This window comes from Eriocheir sinensis, chromosome 5 (assembly GCF_024679095.1).
Source record: "Eriocheir sinensis breed Jianghai 21 chromosome 5, ASM2467909v1, whole genome shotgun sequence".
NCBI classification, from domain to species: Eukaryota; Metazoa; Arthropoda; class Malacostraca; order Decapoda; family Varunidae; genus Eriocheir; species Eriocheir sinensis.
Genome location: NC_066513.1, coordinates 18,593,221 through 18,608,220, shown reverse-complemented (window position 1 = coordinate 18,608,220; position 15,000 = coordinate 18,593,221). Strand labels below are relative to the sequence as shown.

Genomic DNA, 15,000 nt, shown 5'->3' with positions numbered 1-15,000 from the left:
TTTGTCAGATTACCCCATATTTTTTTTCATTTTTCAGACAACCATTATTTATTTTTCTTTCAAGAGCCTCTCCATTTTATTTTTTGTCAGATTGTCCCATATTTTTTTCATTTTTCAGACAACCATTATTTATTTTTCTTTCAAGAGCATATCCATTTTTTTTTTACTTATAGCTAACTGGACCATTATTTTGTAACGTGTTTTTTTCTTGTAACAAACTAGCCCATTAATTTTGCTTTTAACAGAGTAGAGTATTATTATTTTTCTTTGCAAACAGGCTTCAGCATCATTATTTTATTGTAACAACCTGTATCACTTTTTTCTTTGCAACAGATTGGATCATATATTTGTCTTTTTGAACAGATTGGCCCAATATGTTTTCCTTTTAAATAAACTCAGCCATCGTGTAATTCCCTTTCAACATACTGGATCAATAGTTTCTTTCTTTTACGGACTGATTCATTATTTTTTTCTCCTTTGACATTCAACTATTCATTTCCTTGCAATAAACTAACCCGTTCTATTTTTTCTCTTAGCAGCCTGATCCATTATCTTCTTAATTATAACAAACTGAACCATCATTTTTTTTCCTTTCAAGTCTTAAAAATTTCGGTCACGTCTTCATCCGCCCGTTTCTTGCGCTACATGTTCATCTAAGTGTGGATCGATGTAGTTAACCCCCCATCCTCTCCTCCTTCCTCCCTCTTCTTCTTCTTCTCCTCATTTTCCTCCTCTCCCCCTTCTTGCACTAATAATAGCTTGGTTTCCCCTCAAGGCCGTGGTAGAAAACGGCCTCCACTCCTTGTAATGATTCTTCTTTCCTCTGCACTTCGTTGTCTTTCGTTTTCCTTTTTTCTCTATTTCTCTTTCTCTCCTTTGTTTCCCCTTCTTCTTTCCTTGCTCTCACTTCCTCTTCTTCCTCTCTCCTTTCTCTTTTTTCATCTATTTTGCATTTCCTATTCATCGTCCCTCTTCACATTTTTTTCCTTTTTTTTATTCTCTTTCTATCCTTTTGTTTCCCCTTCTCTCCGTGCTCTCGTTTCTTCTTCCTGTCTTCTTTCTCCTCTTTTTTATCTACTTTATATTTCCGCTTAATCGTCTTCCTTCGCATTCAGTCTTTATTTTTTTCCTTTTCTCTGTTTCTCTTCCTATCCTTTGCTTCCTCTTGTTTCCATTCTCTCACTTCCTCTTCCTCCTCTCTCCTTTTTCTTTTCTTTATCTCCTTTGCATTTCCGCTTCATCGTCTTCCTTCGCATTCTCTTTTTTTTCTCGATTTCTCTTTTTCTCCATTCTCTCACTTTCTCCTCTTCTTCCTCGCTCCTTTCTCTTGCATTTCCGCTTCATCGTTTTTAATCGCATTCTCTTTTTTTTTCTCTCTTTTTCTTTCTCTCCATTCTCTCACTTTCTCCTCCTCTTTTCTCCTTTCTCTTTTTCTATTTCCTTTGCATTTCCGCTTCATCGTCTTCCTGCTTTCCCTGGCTCGCTGGTTCTCTTTCATTCTCGTTTTTATGCTTCGTTTTCTTCTGGCTCTCATTCGCCTTCCCTTACTTTTCCCTTCACCCAAATCGTCTTATTCCGCAATTTACTTCATCCTGTCTTCTCCATTTTTTCTTTCCTTACTTCTTCCTTCGCTTTCACTTCTTACCCTTTCTCTTATATTCGTCTGTTTATTAAGTTTCCCTTCCTCGCTCTCTCTATTTCTTCCTACCTCCCTTTCCTCCTCCCCTTTGTCCTTCCTAACTTTCTTCCTTCTTCTCTTTCTTTCCATTCCTATGTTTATTAAGTTTCCCTCCTTTGCTTCCTCCCTCTCCTCCTAACTCCCTTTCCTCCCCTCTTTCCTTTCTCCCATTCTTCCGTCTTCTCTTTCTTTCCATTCCTATGCTTATTAAGTTTCCCTCCCTTACTTCCTCCATCTCTTCCTACCTCCCTTTCCTCCCCTCTTTCCCTCCTCCCCTCCTTCTTCTATTTCTTTACCTCTCCCTTCCCTCCCGCCCCCCCTTCCCCCTCCCCCCACATCACTACGTGGGTCAGATAATGGCGAGTAAAGATCAGAGAATTATCCCTCCTCCTCCTCCTCCTCCTCCTCCTCCTCCTCCTCCTCCTCCTCCTCCTCCTGTTGCGGTGTAGCTCCCTCTCTATTTTTTTTCTCCTGACCTTTTTCTCTTCTTTTTTTCTTCGTCCGCTCTTGTTATCCGCCTGACACCTTCATCAATTATTTTATCACGTCCCGATCAGCTTTCTTTTTTACTTTTATCTTTCTAACATTTATTTCTGGTTCCTTTTTTTTCTAACTCATTCATCTTCCTTTTTTTGTCTTTCTCTCTTTTTAATTTTTATCTCTTTAATCGTTTAGTTTTTTTCATCTTTTTAATAATTTTCGTTTTGTCTTTTTTTTTTGCTTTCGCCTCCTCCCTCATTCTCATTTCCACTTTTTTCCTTTATTTTTTTCCCTCCTCTCCCCGGTTCATAATGACTTTTTTCGGCATTAAATTTCGCTTTTCCTCAATTTTTTTCTGCGTTTCATTATTGTCGCCCCAACTTTTTCTTTCTTCTCTTTCTCTTGATAATTACAGCTTCACTTTTTTTCCTTCGTCTGAATTGAATAACGTTGCTCTCAATTATCTTTTTATCGTGATAGTTTCCTTTTTTTATATTGTTTCAGAAACTAACTAACTCAATTCTCGCTTCCTCTTCTTCCTACTATTTTTTCTTCCTTTCTTCTTCGCTTTGCCCGAATTTCCTCCTTTCTAACCACATTTTCCTTTTCATATTGTTACGAAAAAGTTTGTCTTCAATATATTTTCTCTTTCTTTTCCTCTCATTTTTGCTCTTCCCTTCGTCTTACCTTTATTTCCTCCTTTCTAACCATATTTTCCTTGTCATATTGTTACAAAAAAAATTATCTTCAATATATTTTCGCTTCCTCTTCCTCTCATTTTGCTCTTCCCTTCGTCTTACCTTTATTTCCTCCTTTTTAACCATATTTTCCTTTTCATATTGTTACAGAAATGTATCCCTTCACTTTATTGTCGTTTCCTCCTCCTCCTCCTCCTCCTCCTCCTCCTCCTCCTCCTCTCTTTTATGTTTCCCTTCTTCTCCTTGCACTCATTTCCTTTCTCACGTCCCTCCTGGCTTTTTCCGCCTCCTTGTTCTCTCATGTATTCTTCCCAGCGTTGCCCTTCCACCGCCTCGCCTTGGTAATTTCCCTCCTCTCGTAAGTTCTTTGCTTGTTACTTCTTTTTTTCTCTCCTCATCTTCGTTTCTTCTCCTTCCTCCCAACCCTTTCCTCACTCTCTTATTCTTTGGAAACGTTCCTAATTTTCCTCGTTTTCTGGTGCTCTTCTTTGTCTGTCATTATTTTTCTTTTTTTACTTATTTTTCTTTCCTCACCTTCCTTTATTTTTTCCTCCTCCCAACCATTTCCTCACCGTCTTATTCTTTAAAAACGTGTCTCATTTTCCTCTTTCGTCAGTGTTCTCCTTTATTACGCTTATTCTTCTTTTATTTCTTTTTCTCTCTTCATCTTCGTTGCGTCTCTCTCCTCCCAATCCTTTCCTCACCGTCTTATTCTTTAAAAACGTGTCTCATTTTCCTCTTTCCTTTTTGTTCTTCTCCTTCATTATTTTTTTTCTTTTTGTATTTCTTTTTCTCTCTTCATCTTCGTTGCGTCTCCCTCCTCCCAATCCTCTCCTCACCGTCATATTCTTTAAAAACGTGTCTCATTTTCCTCTTTCCTTTTTGTTCTTCTTTATTTTTTTTCTTTTTGTATTTCATTTTCTCTCTTCATCTTCATTCCGTCTTCCTCCTCCCAACCCTTTCCTCACCGTCATATTCTTTAAAAACGTGTCTCAATTTCCTCTTTCCTCGGTGTTCTTCTCCTTCATTACGCCTTTTCTTCTTGTACTCCCTTTTCTCTCTTCATCGTCGTTGCGTCTCCCTCCTCCCAACCCTTTCCTCACCGTCTTATTCTTTAAAAAAACGTCTCATTTTCCTCTTTCCTCGATGCTCTTCTCCTTCATTATGCATTTTTCTTTTTGTATTTTTTTTCTTTCCATCTTCATTCCGTCTTTCTCTTCCCAACCCTTTCCTCGCCCTCTCATTCCCTGGAAACACGTCTGATTACCCTCGTCTCTCCTTCCCCAGCAGAAAAAGTTCCCTCCCCTGCACAAATCATTAAATACATGAGTTTCTCCTTCGCTCCGTGTTCTGGGTATTAAGAAAATGGGATTAGGAAAATGAGGTTTTATTTCCTGCGTTAAATATTTCATTACGCTCTTTTATGGCGTCTATTTTTGCTCGTCCTACTTTTCAAATGTTTTATTTTTACTCCCGCTTAGGAGCTCAGGTTAGAAAATTTATCTTATGCCACATTTAGTTCTTAATGTTATAATGGAGAGGAATATTTTTCATCATTTATACTTTTTTCCTTCTCCGTTTCCTCCTCTGTCTCCTTCTCCTCCTCCTCCTCCTCCCTCTCCTTTCTTTCTTCCTTCCTCTTCACCTCTTCTTTCTTCTTGGCTGTGCTTCTTGAATACTTTTCATTTTTTCTTTTTCTTCATTATCATCCTTTGTTTCCTTTTTTTCAATTCCCTTTCTCTCCCTGTATCTTCTTTCTATATTATTTCTATTCATGGCCTCTGAAGCAAATCTAATTAAGACATAAATAAAACCTTCTGTCTGTCTGCATGTCTGTATTTTTGCCCGTGTGTCTGCCTGTCTGCCCCTTGTATCTGCGTTCGTGTATCTGTTTGTGTGTGTATGTGTACCTGTCTGTCTGTCTGCCTGCTTCTTCCTCTCTTTCCCCCATTCATTCTGACTAGCGCTTGCAAGGAAATTGGTGTAGTGCAGAGAGAGAGAGAGAGAGAGAGAGAAATACTCTACCTGCATAAATCTTGCAACTTGCTTTCACCGCTAACACACACACCACCAACCACCACTACGTCAAACACAACCTCCACCACCACCACCACCAGCACCGCCGCCGCCGCCACCACCAGCATGCAATCAAATAAATGGAACTGTGACGGGTCGAGGTGATTCTTGTCTTGCGGTCCGCGTAAGTCAAAGCCTGTGTTCATTTCTCAAACGTGTCCAATAAACCTTAAACATAATCTAAACTGTCGTGCCGCCGTGTGTGTGTGTGTGTGTGTGTGTGTGTGTGTGTCAACGGCAGCTTCTCTCTTTGATTACACACAGAAGATTGATTGTTGAGAAATTAGTGGTGGTGGTGATGGTCGTTGTGGTTGTGGTGATGGTGGTGATGGTCGTCGGTCTGGTGGTGGTGATAGTAGTGGTGGTAGTAGTTGTGGTGATGTTGATAGTGGTGGTAATGGTGATGCCTGATGGTGAAGATAGTGAAACTGATTCTCTCATATATTTCTTAATTCTGCTGTTTTCTGTTTTTATTTTCGTATTTTTATTATTATTTACTTCTTACGGCATAATTTGTTTGTCATTTCCTTCATCTCTAGAATGCTTGTTTGCTCATTTTTTTTGTTACTCAATTTTACTTCTGTCTGTTATTTTCTCTTGATTTATTGCTTTATTTTATTTTCCTCCTCTCCCTCCTCTCTCATATCTTGCTCATTTTTTTGCACACTTTTTTCTCTTCCCTCTCCTCTTGCTCTCTGTTTTCTCTTTAATTATTCCACTTTCTTATCCTCGTCCTTCTTCCTCCTTCGCTTTTTTCATCTTCATCATTATCATCTCCTTACCCTTCTTCCTCTTCGTCGTCCTCGTTAAACTTTTCATAATTTCAACAACCGCTAAACTTTCTCTTTCATTTTAAGGAATTTTCGTCCACTCTCCCATTTTAATCACCTTTAATTCCTCTTTTTCCTCTCTTTTGATCACGACTCTTGAGCTATCATCCTCTCTCTCTCTCTCTCTCTCTCTCTCTCTCTCTCTCTCTCTCTCTCTCTCTCTCTCTCTCTCTCTCTCTCTCTCTCTCTCTCTCTCTCTCTCTCTCTCTCTCTCTCTCTCTCTCTCTCTCTCTCTCTCTCTCTCTCTCTCTCTCTCTCTCTCTCTCTCTCTCTCTCTCTCTCTCTCTCTCTCTCTCTCTCTCTCTCTCTCTCTCTCTCTCTCTCTCTCTCTCTCTCTCTTTTTTTCTTTCTTTCTTTCTCTCTTTCTTTCTCTCTTCATTCATTCATTCACTCATTCATTCATTCTTTCATTCTTTTCTCTCTCTCTCTCTCTCTCTCTCTCTCTCTCTCTCTCTCTCTCTCTCTCTCTCTCTCTCTCTCTCTCTCTCTCTCTCTCTCTCTCTCTCTCTCTCTCTCTCTCTCTCTCTCTCATTCCCAGATCTCATTTTTATCTTTCTCTCCCTCCCTATTATCTTCAGTCTCCCCTTCATATTTTTATCGTTTCCTTTTATTTCTTCTTCCCTCCTCCTTGCAATTTGCCAGTTTTATCTCCGTAAGACTATTCATTACCACAAATTGTTCTTTGCGTTAGTTTTATCATTCGTCGTCTCCTGAATGACCGTATATATATTTTTCTTATAAATTCTACAACTATTTTTACCCCTTTATTCGTTTTCGCACAGTGTTTCTTTCTCTCTTTCTCTCTTTCTACGTGTCTTTTATACCCTTTTCTTCTCTCCGTTTTATTTTCCCTCTCTTATTTTCTCTATTGTATCTTCTTTATTGGTTATTTTTTGCTATTTCTCACACGTTCTTTCCCTCACCCTTGCCTCCCTTCCTTCCCTCAATCTTCTGTCATCTCTGTCTTCCCTTTCTCTTTCCTTGTCTTCTTTTCTTATGGATTTTTCCCCTTCCCTTGTATTCCTTCCCTAGCTCTTTATGATATCTTCCCTTCTTCTTGGTCCCTGTTCTTCCTCAGTTATTTCCTTCTTTTCCTTCATTCTCTTCCTTTTCCGTTCCTACCTTCCCTTCTTTCCATCCCTACATTCCCACTTTCCCTTCTTTTCTTCTCTCTGACTTACCTTCCCTTCATTCCTTCCTTTCGTCCCACTTTCCCTCCTCTTCATTATTGTTTTCCTTTTTCCTTCCTTCACTTCCTTCCTACCTTTTCGTCTTTTCATCCCTTCGTTCCTACCTTATTTTCCTCCCTACACTTCCAGCTGCCTATCATCCTTTCCTTCACTTTGTCTTACTTTTCTCCCTCCCTTCTTCACTTCTCCTCTCTCTCTTCTTTCCGTTCCTCCTATTTCCGCCTCTTTCCTTCCTGCGACCAACCGTCCTTCCTTTCCTTCGCATTCTGTTTTCCTTTCCTTCCTCCTTCTCATCACTCCTAACTACCTTCCCTCCTTTCCTTCGCTTTTTGTCTTCCTTCCTCCCTCCCTCCCTGGCCTTTTCGTCCCTTCCTGCCTCCCTTCATCGCCCCTCCCTTTAGGCCGGCGCATCGGGAGCATCCATTAAGGGAGCAAAATATAGGTGTGACAGGCGACTTAGAGAAGAGTCAACAGGGAGATGGATGGTTTGTTTACATCTGCGAGAGTGGGCAACCTGCACGATCCCTCTCGCTTCCAGACAGACACATAGACAGACAGACAGACAGGTAGATATAGGGAGAGAGAAACAGGAAAGCAGGCAGATATAGACAGACAGAAACAGAGAAACAATAAGTACAGACAGAAACAGAGATATGTAGTAATAGAAACAAAGAAACAGACGGATACAGACAAACAGAAAAACAGACGGAAAGAAAAACAGACAGACATTGACCCTCAGAAACAAGGAAACTGACAGATATAGACATACAGAAAGAGACAGATGTACATAAATATAAACAGAAAACCCCCCCAGACAGATACAGACGTACAGAAACAGGGAAACAAACAGACAGACACAGAAACAGATGGAAAGATAAACAAATCGACAGACAAACAGACAGCAGACCAAACAGACAGACAAGAACAAATGAAACTGTGGAAATGGAAAAGCACCTCGCTGACAGGGGATTTGAGAGAGAGAGAGAGAGAATGAAATAAAGAAATAATGAAATAAAGAAATAAAGACATAGAAAGAAAGAAAGAGGAAAGAAAGAAAGGAAAAAAATAGAGGAAGAAAGAAAAAAGAAAGGAATGAAAGAAAAAAAGAAAGAAAGGAAGAGAGAGAGAGAAACACATTAGTGGAGAGGAGACGGTTTGGGAATGACACACGGGATGGACCAGAGCAGGGTGTGAGAAAAGAGCGGGAAACAGTGAAGACGGAGTGACAATGAGACAGCAAGGTGGGTCGCTGCGGGGCGGAGATGGATGGACAAAGAAGATGGGGCGAAGAGGGTCAATAAATTCACAAAAAGGGAGCATGATGAGAATGGAAATAGAGGTGTGAGGGAAGATGAAAGGAGAAGAATGGGAGATACACAGGAAGCTCGACTGATATATAACCTGGCGAGGAAAGAAGAATAACGGGATTTTTTGGGAAAGTGGAAATAATGGAGAAAATTGTAAATGTATGAAGATAGATAGATAGAATGACAGAAAAATAAAGAGAGATGTATCTAAATTCTCTACAAATGCAAGTTCTAAGATGAATTTGGCTCACTTGGTCTACTGAAGGAGGGATAAGGGGTGGGAGGACAGGAGGACAGAAAGAAATGGAGGGAGGAAAGAGGTTGGGGGGGGGGGGACAGAGAGGCGTAGAGAAAACGGGTGTAAGATAGAGATAAAAGAACTAGAGGATGAATTAGGCAAAACGAGGTTAAGTGAGAGAATTAGTAGTATGCAAAACAAGTACCAGAGTAATGGGGAACAGCATTAAAAAAAAGTAAGGAAAAAGTCTGAGCAGTAAATTCGAGTCTTGTCAGCAGCGTGTGAAGGAGCGTGATTACATTGCTCAAGCTGAAGGATTCGAGGAAGAGAGAGAATTATGGAACACGCTATAAAGAAAAGAAATACGCAACACACGTTTAGGATAAAAAAAAAAAAAGATGATGCAAGACTTGAAAAATATATAGACGGGAAAATTTAAACATTGCTTCTGCCACAGTTTCATTATTATTATTATTATTATTATTATTATTATTATTATTATTATTATGATGATGATGATGATGAAGATGATGATGATGATGATGATGATGATGATGATGGCTTTCTCCTCTTCCTTCTCCTTTTCATATTCTTTTTCCTGGTCTTGTTCTTGCTTCTTCTCTCATACCTGATTCTCTCTCTCTCTCTCTCTCTCTCTCTCTCTCTCTCTCTCTCTCTCTCTCTCTCTCTCTCTCTCTCTCTCTCTCTCTCTCTCTCTCTCTCTCTCTCTCTCTCTCTCTCTCTCATTTCCTCAAGAGCAAGGTAAACAGCAGGTATTCGCCAGGTAATTACCGTTCTGTAGGACCTTCCAGTAACGCAGCGGCTTCATGCCTGTGGGAGGGAAGAAAGAGGTTACTAGTGAGAGAGAGAGAGAGAGAGAGAGAGAGAGAGAGAGGGTACACAGATAAAAGATACGGATGCTTACACATTTATATATATTCAGAGAGGAATAAAGTAATAAAAATGTAGTTGTTATTTCTATTCATTGTTTACTCTATCCGCGCACACACACACACACACACACACACACACACACACTGAACATGTAAACACAAACAACACATTCCTCTCCACAAGATATCCTTTCACTCAGTCCTGTTTGTTTATTTCTTTGTGTGTGTGTGTGTGTGTGTGTGTGTGTGTGTGTGTGTGTGTGTGTGTGTGTGTTGGTCTACCTCGTCCATTTTTCTTGCCTTCCTCGGCGTCTTGTGCGGGCGAGTTGAGTTAATTTTGAATTTATTGCTTGGAATCCGACAGAACGAGATCATAAAGAAAACTAATGGCGAACTTTGGCGAACCTTAACGTAAAGTTGTTCCGGTTTTCTTTATATCTGCATTAATTGGCACCAAGAAAAAAAAAATGTTTGTTTACTCTTTAAAAGTTTTCTTGTAGCATTCTTTTACTCGCTTAAAGATTCACAGTAGCTTATAACCCACTTCTAATTGCCAATAAACTAATGACGAACTTCTGCGAGCCATGATGTAATGTTGCTCCGTTTTTCTTTATATTGGCATTGAAAGAAAATCACGTTTGTCTATTTTAATATCGCTTTGAGTTCGTTTGTCTATAGATTCACAATAGCTGACAACCTTCTTTATGGTCATTCGAGCTGCCGATAAACTCAAGATCCCGCCCTTTCTTTATTTATTTTTTAACATGCAAGAAAAATGATCACGTTTGTCTATTCTAATATCGCTTTGAGTTCGTTAGTCTATATATTCACAATAGCTGACAACCTTCTTTATGGTCATTCGAGCTGCCGATAAACTCAAGATCCCGCCCTTTCTTTATTTCTTTTTTAATATGCAAGAAAAATTATCACGTTTGTCTATTCTAATATCGCTTTGAGTTCGTTTGTCTATATACTCACAATAGCTGACAACCTTCTTTATGGTCATTCGAGTTGCCGATAAGCTCAAGATCCAGTCCTTTCTTTATTTCTTTTTTAACTGGCAAGAAAAAAAATCACGTTTGCGTAATCTAAAATCATTCTCTGTTTACTTCCTTATATAATTACAGTAGCTGACAGCCTTCTTTATGTTCCTTCTAATTGGCAATAAACTCAGATCTCTCCCATTCTTTATATCTGGTTTAATTGACAAAAGAAAATCACGTTTGTCTCAACCTATATCGTGTAGCATTCCTTTACTCACTTATAGATTTTCAGTGGCTGACAACCCACTTTATGCTCCTTATAATTGCCAATAAACTCAAGATCTCTCCCATTCTTAAATCTGGTTTAATGAACAAGAAAGAAAATTACGTTTGTCTGATCATATTTCGTGCTGCATTTATTTACTCACTCAGATTCACAGTAGCTGACAACCCACTTTATGCTCCTTCTAATTGCCAATAAACTCAAGATCCCGCCCAATAAGCAACGAAGCGTATATTCAATCGCCTATTAATGGCCATAAAACCCTTCCAATCCTCCTTAACCCTCCATCACTGCAGAATGTTTTGGCTTCTTTTCCGTAAACAAAGTAATGTATTAATGTTGTAAATTGCGAACCCTCTTTTTAATTCCTTTCGTTGGCTTGAAAAAAAAGTCACGTCCGTTTTTTTTCTAATTTAATGTTTAGTGCCTGTTTATTTGGGTATTGATTTCCAGTAGCTGCCAACCCACTTTATATTCCGTTTAATTGGCAATAAGTTCGAGTTCTCCCCCAATAAACAGCAAAATGTATATTCAATTACATTTTAGCCGTCATAATGCCTTTCCGATCCTCTGTAAGCCTTTCAGCATTGCAAAATAGTTGAGATTCTTCCTCGTAAACAGAGTAATATATCATGGCTGTTAATCATCGTTCCTGCTTTCGTTATGTCTTTATTACTTGGCTTAAGGAATCATGTTTGCCTGCCATAACATTTCTTACTTTCTTGGCATTTGTTTTTATTTTGTGATTATGTTTTTTATAACGATTTTAACGGCAACATAAACTCAGCTCTGCAAACAAAGCATAATGTAAATGAAATGAGTTTGGTGAGTCAGTGTTTACCTTTTCAATCTTTCAAAACAGACAGATAGAAAAGACAGACAGACAGACAAATAGGCAGACACACACATACACACAAAAAGACAGTCAGACAGATAGACAGATATATATAAACAGACATATATAAACAAACAAATAGGGAAACAGGCAGATATAGACGTAAAAAAAAACAAGAGATATATATGGACAGAAATAGAAGAAAAATAAAACAGACAAAATATTTTCTTTACCGTAAACAGTGTAATATATCAATACAGCTAATGAGCAATCCGTAACCCTTTCCAAGTACCGTTAGTCAATCCGTTATCAAGAGCATTAGACACCACCATCACCGGACACACACACACACGAGCCTGCTCAAGCGCCCGCCCAACAAACTTTCACCCCCGAAATGTTTATAATGAAAAGTAATGTTGGCACAGGTAACTTTCTCGCGCCAGGTGAAAGCCACATAAAAGTCCACGTTAATTCGCTGCGACCTGGGCCTTAGCGAGTCTTTACCTGCGTCCCTGTGGTCATTATTACGTCGTGGGTTTCTAAGGCGGCGCTGACGGAGAATTAGCGACGGCGATAAAATGTTAAACGACTCACTATGATCATGTGAGAGAGAGGGGGAGACTGAGAGAGAGGGAAAGGGAGAGAACTATACAACCCCCTCTCATCCCCTTTCTGAACAGTACAAATGGGGAGAGGTGGGAAAGGGGCGAGGCAGGTAGTCAGGTACAAGGCGCCGCGTGAATAAGGGAAAGGTGTGAATAATTAATCAGGTAAATAGAGGTTTTAGGCGCTGATGATGAGGCCAAGGCGCCGCCACGCACATTCGTCTCGCCTGCCGGGGCACGCGAGTCACGGCTAATCAGGTGTGTTAGTGTGTGTGTGTGTGTGTGTGTGTGTTTTTACGGTGCAGCCTATTGTGTGTGTGTGTGTGGATCCTGATGGTCGGTGCTTCTTTCCGGTAGGTGTGTGCCCAGCCCGTTCTGTGTGTGTGTTTATAGTGGCGCCATCTTGCATTGGCTCATGCTGCCTCCCAGAGCTCATCTTTGATCCTAGAATCTAGAGTCCGGGTTGATAGGTGGTCTTCTGGACAGCATGTGGGTAGTTTTAGCCACTATTGAACTCGCGTCCTCCTGAACACGAGGCCGTTACTTTGACGACTCAGCCACCGCCTCCCCTGTGTGTGTGTGTGTGTGTGTGTGTGTGTGTTTGTGTGTGTGTGATTTCTTTCTTTTTCGCTCTCATTCACCTGTTCATCTGCACTGCACTTGCTAATTAACTTCACCTTTATGGTCTTCAAAAGGTTTCACATGCATTAGCTTCTCCCTTTACGGATCTTGTATTTTTTTTCTTTTTCATCTCGGCAGTTTGGTCTTACTTCTGTATCTCTCCGGAGTCACGAGTGGAAAGTAAGTGCCGGTGAGCTATTTACACAAGAAACACTATTAAAAAAAAAAAAAGTGTACAGTATTGCGTGTCGGAAGGAAGGGTTGGAAGGCTGGCTGGGTGGGAATGAGGCTGAAATTTTAATGCCGGGAAAGTGTTACCGTTTAAACACACCCATATATCTCGGTAGCCACTATAAATAAAATTGGTCTGCGCAACTAACGGTCTGGGGTCGTCAAGGATAGAGATCCTACATCTAAAATAAAGAAAACTGTTGGGCAGTCAGAAAACGGTGTGAGTGGGTTCCACCAGAAGGTCACTCGGTCCGCGGGCCACCAGAGACACAGAAGAGTGGAATCGGAGGCCACTTTGGTGCAGGAATCTGATACTCGCTGTCTAGATTTAGTGTCCGATACGCCGAGGTCTCCATTCTTGCTCGGTCAAACATGCCGCGCAGTTCCCGGCATTGTGAAGGGGAGTTCTGCTGATCCGCTGAATGCTCGTCTGTTTGTTTCTGATCGTCCACATCCACTCGCCTCATAGATCCTCCTCCTCCGCCATCCACGTGTCCACTCCTCTTTTGTCGCTCCTTTGTGGACTTTGATCCGGTAAAACACTTTGTATCTACACCGGCTTTTCCTAATACGTGCTTGCCTGCTCAGTCCACCCACGTCATCAAATCCAGGTTAACATCACGTATGGATTTGCTTCCTTTATCTTTACTTGAAAATTCACTTATCCATTCTTTGCTGTCATGAAGTATGGATTCGTTCACCCTTCACTGTGTTATCCATTTTCCGATTCACTTTTTACAGGTAAGGAGGCAGCTCAAGGGCATATAAGAGGAAATAAAAATAGCCCCCTAACTGTACTTATTTTACTATTTTACTTCCTCACTTGCTTACTCCGCTTTGTGCCTCCGCGTTTTATAACCATTCCATGTACTACTATTTTTTGCCTCTACCCATCCACTACAGGTCGAGTCACAGGTCACCCTTCCTATCACCCCCTCCTCACTCTCCTTATAACCTCGTAATCTTATTACTTTCCTCTCTACGCCTCACCAATAGTTTCACTACTCTCCTTCACTTAAGACACACCCTCACCGCCCCTACACTTACTCCCCTCGTAATAAATCACATTCCCTTCCCCTCTTTCCCTCTCCACACCCACTAACACCCTCTCCCACGCTACTACACTCGTCTACGTACACCTGCATACACCTGGTTAATTAATACTCTACCTGGAAGGATAAACATCACAGTCATCCTGTTAACTTTTTTGTAGTCAAGGGTAAATACTCTACACTCATGAGGATAAACAACGTCACGCTTATCCTTCCTCACTGTTAACATTTTTTTTGTAGTCAAGGGTGTAGGAAGAAGAGAAAGTAGGATAAGTAAGAAGGCACTGTAAGAGGAAGAGGAAAGGCAATAAGAGTATACAGTTGTCAGATACTTTATTCCCTCGAGGACAAACAGCATCACTCTCATCCTTCTTTACTGTTAACTCATCTTTATTTGTAATTAAGGATGTAGTAAGAGGAAGGGGGGTGATGATGAAGGTACAGTAAGGTGAAGAGGAAAGGAAGTAGTGGGCGAATATTCTAAACCATTTCGGGGCTCACACACCCACATTAGGTAAGTCTTTCGTAGAGGTTTTATTTCCATTGGTAGTTTCATGAGCCTAGTGATAGTTTGACAAGACTTCTGCACCATGAATGTGAAAAATAATCATGAGAATTCGACTACTCTCCTGTATGGCCTTTGGAAATAATGTCAAAGGCGAATGCATCTGAGAATATTGGCCTCGGAGCGTCAAGTTGTTGGTGTCGGTGTGTTCCATCACTCCCTTCTGTCTCTACACTAACCAATACTCCGCAACACCTCGATACACACGCTAACTCATCAATAACTTTAACTAGCGAAAAGCAACACCACCATCCAGCCAGCCAGCCCTCCAGCATGCAACACTTCCCACCACTGCACGCCACCACCCCGCCACCATCTCGACCCCTTCCAGCTCACTTCCCGCCACCTTCCAATCCCTCCCTGCCGCCCCTCGCCTCCTCCCTCCCTCTCCTCGCCTTTGCCCACTCAACCTCCCGCGGCGCTAGTCCATAAAAG

General features: G+C 40.7%; 1 protein-coding gene across 2 annotated transcripts in view; it reads right to left on the bottom strand.

Moving 5' to 3' along the window:
- Positions 1–15,000, bottom strand: part of LOC126984782 (limbic system-associated membrane protein-like) — a 146,107-nt gene that overhangs the window by 98,286 nt on the left and 32,821 nt on the right. For both annotated transcript variants that reach the window (XM_050838871.1, XM_050838878.1), the window contains exon 2: positions 9,290–9,328. In XM_050838871.1, coding sequence (XP_050694828.1) covers positions 9,290–9,326 — 37 coding nt within the window. In that variant the 5' untranslated portion in view covers positions 9,327–9,328. The remainder of the gene's footprint in view (positions 1–9,289; positions 9,329–15,000) is intronic.